We start from the raw sequence: 8,083 nt of genomic DNA on the forward strand, positions 1-8,083 counted from the left end.
GTCCCGTTGCATTCAGTACTGCACTTCCACCAGATCCTCTGCTAGCAGGAACGACCAACGACGTTGCTAAGGTCTTGAGGATTGCAAATGAAGTTTTGGAAAACTCTGTAGCTAAGCAGCATGATATCGCAAACATGGTCAGGCCTCTGGTCAGCGCTCTCGAAGAGTTGCAAGCCGCTAAGGACTGGCAAGACCGGGAGTGGCAAGAATGGAAGCTGAAGTACTGGAGCTCCATCCAGGATGCCTCTGCATTTCTAAATGAGCAGCAAATGGCTGGGTGCCATTATGAAGCTGTCTCATATTGCTGGGATCGACAAAATGCTAGGGCGCCAATGGAGCTCAACGGAACCATCTTCGACGCGCCAGGGAGTGCTGTTGAAGTTCTGAAACGGTTTGCAAAAGACAATGATCATCGAGCGCTGTGGATTGATGCACTTTGTATTAATCAGCAGGACACGAGAGAACGTGAGAGTCAGATCTTGATGATGGGCGACATATATCGCTTTGCCACGAGGACATTAGTGTGGCTTGGTCCAGGAGATATGCAAACTACAGACGCTCTGGATTTCTGCAGCTTGGTCTTGGAACAACTTCCAGAAGACATCGTGGATCTTCCCACTGCCCGATTTCGACAAGCGCTACAGGCCGTGCGAACGCCAGATGATGCAGGCGTGAAGAAACTTGGTCACATTTTCTATCGAGAATGGTTCACTTGTCAGTGGGTACTCCAAGAGGTGGTGCCAGCCAAGCAACATATCTGCTTTCTCGGTGATGAAATCGTCGAATGGCGCGATATTGAGGTACTGACCGCGTGGGCATACGAAACCAAACAGTGGGAAAGATTAAGAAGACTACCTGAGCTCCCATGCATGACACTGAGCATTCGTCGTGGAGAACCTATGTTTCAGAACCTGTCCGCTTTGGCTCTACAGTCTCGCAAGCTGCTGGCAACGAATTCGCGAGACAAAATCTACGGTTTGCTATCAATGACCCGCTGGGAGGAACACGGAAAAGCGCTGCCGAAAGCAATCAGACCGAATTACCGGGAATCGCTAAGCTCTTGTATGTGTCGAGCAACCAAAGCAATGATCGAAGAAGATCAGAATCTGTCAGTTCTGGAAGAAGTCGAAACCCAGTGGCGTGCCAAGCCAACATGGAATTATGACTTGAAGGAGTGCGACATCCCATGGCCTTCGTGGTGCCCGCAATGGCACATCCCCAAGACTGATACCCAAGCAGTGATTCCGCGCCTCGGAGGCAGGTGGTACTCTACACCTGGAACGAGGCCTGCCAGTTCAGTGAAGTGGTCTGGTCTCAAGGAATCTCAAGACCTACGTGCATTGATAGTAGAAGGGTTTTGCATCGACACCGTCCTGGCGTCACGGATCACCTATGACCTCGGATCGACGAGGATCAAAAGTTTTCTACTGCAAGACGACTTCTTCGCTGCTAATACCAACCATTCTGGTACAGAGGCTATCTCGCGCCCACCAATGAGTCTGGAAACGATCGTAGAAGTCCTGACTGCAGGTCAAGTGCTCCTGCTGAAAGATCATGGCATCGGCGTCGAAGAGCGATTATTCGATGATTACAAGCGCGATGGCATCCTCAAAGCCCCAAATAGCCCAAATCCAGAAGTAGCCCTTGGTAACGTCAGCGTTCAGTTTCCTCTGGATCCCAGTGCGGGTAGACACTTGTTTTTGACAAAAACAGGTCGGTAAGGGCTTGGTTCGTCAAGCATGCGTACTCACGACATCGTGGTCGTGCTGTACGGCAGTGCTTGGCCTTTCGCGCTTTCTGCTGAGGGCGAGGGCTATCGCCTCGTTGGAGCTTGCTATGTGCAGGGAATGACGAACGATGGCATGACTGTAGAGTGTGAACAGAAAGGACTCATGCGGGAGACTTTCGAGCTGAGATGATCGAGCGGAAACAAGATCATGACTAGAAGTATTATATCAATCAGCTATTCGTGTTCAAAGCCCATTTTCTCAACCTCTAGCGTATGCCGCGCATTGGTGATATCAAATGCATCCTTCGTGGTACTATCCATATCCACGACATTACCAAGCACTTCTAAAAATCTCGACCAGCTGAAGACAAGGTCCGAAGGTCGTTGTGCATATGCAGGGACCGGGGGTGGAAGGACCGGGGGTGGTGCAAGCCTGAGGATGACTCAGCTTCGTCCAGTTCACCAACAACCTCTTCAGCAGCATTTCTTCGCCCAATCATCCCGCTCCCCGAACGGCGCTGATGCTGTGTGACGCCAAAGCAGGGAATGGTATCTTGGCGCAGAGCTGCCACATCGGCTGGAAGTGCGCCATGAAGAGCCGATGCCGACGTGTGGCGTCTGTCTCGAGCGACAGCGACGTCTAGTGAACTTCACTGCACCTGATCCTCCTCTGTGTGACCTTCTCTTCACAATATCGCTCCATCTCACAGCCGACGATGACCAAGGACTTGTTCTGGATCAATACAAATTCGAGTACTGAAAAAGTAGGACAGAGTACTAAAGCACAGCGATCCATTATTCAAAGCCAGGTGCAGCGAGGGAGACCTCGAAAGCGCAAATCAAAGGCGACCACTTCTTCTTCAGTATCTGCGAAACCGCCCAAAGATGTCGATAAACCCAAGGAGCTGTACGATCCGGCAGTGCTTGGCATGTCCGTCGAAATGGATCCCTTCGACACCGCCTGCGTGCCCATCGACATGACAGCGAAAGGTCTACTTCGATACTATGTCCATCGCTATCACCCATCGCAGTGGCCTGGGCTGCCCTTTGCTCCAAAGATCGGTGCATATTCCTTTAAGAGATCCATCGAAAGAATCCTTACCACATCGGTGGAAGATCAACTTATGATGTACAGCTTACTGACAGCCACATCTAGCAGATTGCAGCATACTGATCGTCTCTGCTTCCCAAATGTGGCAAAAAGGGAAGACCAGTATACGCAACAGGCTTTGCAACTTGTTCGAGAACGTATTGAACAGGACATCACTATTTCTGACCTGGGCCTGAGCATGCTGCTCCAGTGCATCACATTCCTGACCTCTGCCGAGTCGTACAGGGGCAACTACTCGGCGGCAGCCATCCATTTAGCCGCTTGTCTCGCCATCTTGGAGCCTCGTGGTGGGATTATGCAGCTGCAAGACAGGCACGTTCAGGGACAGATCCTCATGGGCGACCTGTTCCTTGCTTGTGTCGATCTGAAGCCCTGTCTATGTGGCTGCGATTACGATCCTGGTCCGGCACATGTGCTTGAGCTCCAGCCCTACGAGTTGTCCGGTACCTGTCATCTCGAGCACGGGGCGAAATTCGTATGCGCAGACTCACTGATTGTAGGACACTTCATGCAGAATCTGGTTGAGCAGATTTTGGAAACATACTACATCAAAACGAATCTGGACACCACATATATGAATTCAAGCAGAGTACACCAGATCGGCCATTGGGTCACGATGCGAAATATGGCTTCACGCAACCAGCTCCTTGGCCTTGAGCTCGTGGACTGCAGGATGCGAGCTCTTCGAGCAGCGCTGGTCATGTGGAGCTTGCTTGCAATGAACTATACTGGCAGAGTAACGACGGTGAAAGTCATGGCGAGTAAGTTGCGAGACATGATGGAGGGGGTGCCAGGAAGCGACTGGAGCGTTCATGAAGGCACCAGACTGTGGATCCTGCTTCTTGGATACAATTGCTCTGCAGACGGCTCAGAGGCTCTAGGATGGTTCCTCGCCGAGAGTCTTCGTGTAACGCCGCTATGCGCAGACCTTGTCCCATCTCGCGGCACTGTTGTTGAGCGACTGGAGCACTTTCAGAGAGCTTATCTATACCACGCTCCTATACAGCGGTACTTCACTGAGCAGATTGGAGCAGCGCTGCTTGGGACGAAATATGATAGCGAAGCGCTCGAGTGACGGAAAGTCGAATGCGCGGGGCCAAGGCCGGAACTTATCGGCTTGTCGACGACGCAGCTCCCACTGATGCAGTCTGTCAACATCAGAAATTGACTAAGCTGGAACTGGCGTTTCTATGTTGGTTGTCACTGCTGAGATGTTCAAGATTTAATGTAGAACGGCGTTGTTGCAAGGAGAAGAGGAATGGATGGTTGTTATTTTTACATAGATATGTTACGCCACAATCTGTGGCGTTGATCTACTTCTCCTCGCTCTCGAAGTTTGTTCGACGTCGTCGTGTGCTGAAGCCAGACTCCAACTTCACCACCACCACCACCACCACCACCACACGCCTGCTATCACCCGTCCGCGCCCTCGTGATTTCTTTTCTTGCGTGCAGCCTGGGCTACGGGTCTTATCTGGTCATCAACCTGCGTGTCTGCTGGCCGCAACGGCACGCATCACGATTCGCATGCGTTGAAATCAAGAAATACACCACCTTCAATGCAGTCGACAACTACTAGTAGAAGCCTGACTGCCACCTCCTCCACCCTCCCTCGACCGATCCTGGCCTGAGCAGCACGTCGAGAGCGCGCCTCCGCGAGGAGCACCTCGACTGCTGGCCGACAAGCGATGCAGCACCAGTACCAGGGAGGGCCGGGGCCTAATATCCCGCCGGCTCTCCCTCTGCATCCTCAGCAGCGAAGAGACTATCACGCATACCATCATAGCCCACAGTCGTCGATGCCGCCGCAGCACTATTATGGCTATAATCCACAATACTATGCTCATCCTCCGCCGCAGCCATATCAATGGCGCCAACCATACCCGCCTCAGCAGTACCTGCCACCGCAGCACATGCAACCGCCATACCAGCGCTCGTCAATCGTTGTCACTTCCCAACCGCATCTCCAGCAGCCGATGACGCCCGTCACACGACAGCCGAACCCTCTACCTGCTCCACCGCCGGCGACGCAATCGCCACGACCCGTGCACAAGTATAACCATCAGCAGCCTCCAGCAGCGACTCCTTCACCCGCGCCGACTCCCAGTGCATCTCTACCTCCTGCTCCGTCTGCTGCTGCAAGTCCAAAAGAGCGTATGGACACGCCTCCGCCTCCGCCTTCGCGCAGGCAGTCTGGTGCACAGAATCCTCTATTGCTACCACCAGAACACAAGCAGCCCTTCTGGCCAGATGTAGGCATATCTTGCTCGCACCCATGAAAGCTGTTCCTCTGATTGCTGACGTAATTAAGCTTCCGTGGTACTCGGTACCAGAGAGCCGAACTGCTTTTCCCACACGCGCCACTCCACGCCGCCGCCGACGACGAAACATCCGCCCACAGAACGACAGCGTTGCGCTACCGGCGCTGGAGAGTTCAGAGGAGAAGGCGCCAGCGCAGAAGGACGAGTCCTCCGTTCAAGCTGACTCGCAAACGCTCTCGAACGAAGAGCCAGCGTCTGAGGCCTCGACCATTGCTGCTCCTTCCGAGCCAGAGACTCCTGCTACTAGCCAAGCGCCGTCCGAAAGCGAGTTCACGACTGCCTCAACGCCCGCGACACCCGCTCAAGCGCCCACCGCTTCTCCAAAGCCAACGCCAACTCAGCAAGCCCACACGAGAAGAGATACCAGGACCGCTATCGCTGTGCCCTCTATACCGGGCATTAGCAAGCCAAAAGAGGCTGCACCGCCAAGAGCATCAAGCAAGGAAGTTTCTGAGAAGGCTGTTGAGGATACCACACCCAAAGCAGAGGCACAACAAGCAACCTCGGACCATGAGGCGGCAGCGCCAGTAGTCGAGGAAGACCCAAAGCCGCCACCTCCAAAGCCCGCTCCTGCGCCAAAGTCTTGGGCAGATTTGGTCAAGCGCAACACAAAGACACAGGCTCCTGCTGCGAAAGTAAATGGCGAAGTCATCACCAACGGATTTCAGCTCCCCAAGTCCGCTTCTCTCGCCGAAGCACTCAAACGGTACCGAGTGCAAGGCGGTGGCGCACTCAACTTTCTCGAACCCCGAGGGCTTGTAAATACTGGCAATATGTGCTACATGAATTCTGTGGGTATACGTGCATTCCGGGCCATACTTCTCGCTAACCACCGACCAGATTCTTCAAGTTCTTATATTTTGCGTACCATTCTACAACTTCCTGGATCAAGTGCGGCAACGGACCGTGCATTCGATGAAGAGCGGAACTCCTCTGGTCGATGCTATGATCATGTTCATGAGGGAATTCAAGGTCTTGGCTAGCGCGGAGTCGGTGGATGCTTTACGCGCGCTGCTTAAACAGGAGCAGCTTGAACAATACGGCGATCCTGTTACGCCTGATTATGTCTACGAAGTGATTCGCAAGCTTCCGCGATTTGCAAGCATGAGAGTACGTCGAAGTTTCATCAGACAGACTATCAGAAGAGACTAACTCCATCGCAGAGAGGACATCAGCAGGACGCAGAAGAATTCCTTGGCTTCTTGCTTGAGGGACTTCATGACGAATGTGTTCAGGTCATGCAAGGCCAGCCTGACGAGCAGCCGAAGCAGAGCGTCTCATTGCCAGATACCGCAATGTCTCCGGGATCTGCCGACGGATGGCTGGAAGTTGGACCTAAGCAGAAAGCATCGGTCACCCGGACGGCTGGGCAGCAGGATGCGCCATCACCCATCACCAAGATTTTCGGCGGGCATTTGCGCTCTGAGCTTCGCGTGCCAGGTCTCAAGGATTCTGTCACGCTCGAACCATACAAGCCGCTTCAGCTGGATATTGGAGCTTCTCACGTCAACAACATCGTGGATGCACTCAAGGGTATCACTTACACCGAGGCGCTTACGGGCGACTTCGGCGGCAAGGGTACTACTGCCAAGAAGCAGGTATTCATTGATAGCCTGCCACCGGTTCTCGTCTTGCACTTGAAGCGATTCCAGTACGATAACAGCTTTTCTGGAACCCAGAAGATTTGGAAGAAGGTTGGATATCCACTGGAGTTGCAGATTCCAAAGGAAGTCTTCCCACCAGCGAAGCGAGCTCAGCTGCAAATTTCCGGCCTTCCCAAATTCAGACTGACCAGTGTTGTCTATCACCACGGCAAATCTGCTGCAGGTGGTCACTACACCGTCGATGTTCTCCGCCAAGACAGCCGAGAATGGATCCGCATGGACGACACAGTCATTCGCCGCATTCGGCCAGAGGATGTTGCAGAGGGAGGGGCAGAGGAAGATCCGAAGATCCTCGCCAAAGCACTGGAGCAGCACAAGGCTGACCAGGATCTCCAAAAACAGCGCAACATGTACCAGGGTTTGGACGAGGCTGAGAAGGAGCCAGAAGAGGAGAAACCTTGGTCCGAGGTCAACGGCCATCCAAGCGGTCACAAGAAGAATTGGAGCAATGTGGCCGCCAATGCCACCAACGGCACATCCACGCCTACAAGTACAACAGGCAAGCGGACTCCAACAGCCAAGAAGGAAGGCGTGCGCGACAACAAGGTCGCCTACATCCTGCTGTACGAGCGCATTCACGATTGATCCACCTCTCTGAACCGCGTACAAGCTCAAATTGCTCTCGACTTACGATCCATACCATCAAGGCCGACGCCTATGCAGAGTTGGCCGCAACGCCTGCCATAATTCTTGGCAACCGGAATCCCACAAACCTCTTGGAGCTCCGCGTCGGCGATAGCAGGCGCTCAGTAACTCACTATCACCCCGAATCCAACACCCTCCGACCACTCACCGGCTCGCGCGACGATGACGACGACACGCCAAAGTGTATTTGTAGGTCAACACTTCCGTGGAGACACTTGACGCTGAACATGTGCGGAATGATCTCAAGAGCTTCGGCTTTAACTTTAGTAGTAGAGGCCTGAGATCTGGCATTGTGTGACGACAGTAATGTGTCTGGTTTCGGATGAAATGTGTGTATAGGATTAGCACCCCCCAAAAATGACATATTATCACAAGAAGTATGGTTTCTTCTTTTTCTATGGGTATGTCTGCTTCTGCTTCTGCTTCTTGGCGAGGTGAAGTTGGCGCTTAACCCCAAATTCGTGACTTCGGTGAGTGGGCCTAGTTGATGGGGAGTTAGGATGATGCTGACTGGGATGGAATAGGTGAAGCGAATGTTCCGTCTATTGATTCAGATCTTGAGTCGAATTTGACGAAGGCGGCTCTTTGAGGTCATGACATGCGTGACCGTTGAG

General features: G+C 53.1%; 3 protein-coding genes across 3 annotated transcripts; all 3 read left to right on the top strand.

The window, feature by feature from the left end:
* Window positions 1–284: 284 nt before the first annotated feature.
* Window positions 285–596, top strand: MYCFIDRAFT_124708 (uncharacterized protein; the record flags this gene model as incomplete). The annotated part of the gene is made up of 1 exon (XM_007925928.1): window positions 285–596. A coding segment is annotated over one exon (312 nt), but the record flags the coding sequence as incomplete, so codon positions are not given.
* Window positions 597–3,014: 2,418 nt separating this feature from the next.
* MYCFIDRAFT_210683 (uncharacterized protein) lies at window positions 3,015–4,155 on the top strand. Its single transcript, XM_007925929.1, has one exon. It carries the CDS (start codon window positions 3,019–3,021, stop codon window positions 3,913–3,915), a length of 897 nt encoding a protein of 298 aa, XP_007924120.1. The 5' UTR covers window positions 3,015–3,018; the 3' UTR covers window positions 3,916–4,155.
* A 201-nt stretch (window positions 4,156–4,356) lies between these two features.
* On the top strand, window positions 4,357–7,844 carry MYCFIDRAFT_49312 (uncharacterized protein). The gene is made up of 5 exons (XM_007924341.1): window positions 4,357–5,091; window positions 5,151–5,271; window positions 5,320–5,951; window positions 6,001–6,270; window positions 6,324–7,844. Exons 1-5 carry the CDS (start codon window positions 4,528–4,530, stop codon window positions 7,407–7,409), a joined length of 2,673 nt encoding a protein of 890 aa, XP_007922532.1. The 5' UTR covers window positions 4,357–4,527; the 3' UTR covers window positions 7,410–7,844.
* The last annotated feature ends 239 nt before the right edge of the window (window positions 7,845–8,083 follow it).

This window comes from Pseudocercospora fijiensis, assembly GCF_000340215.1.
Source record: "Pseudocercospora fijiensis CIRAD86 unplaced genomic scaffold MYCFIscaffold_2, whole genome shotgun sequence".
In the NCBI taxonomy this organism is placed as follows: domain Eukaryota; kingdom Fungi; phylum Ascomycota; class Dothideomycetes; order Mycosphaerellales; family Mycosphaerellaceae; genus Pseudocercospora; species Pseudocercospora fijiensis.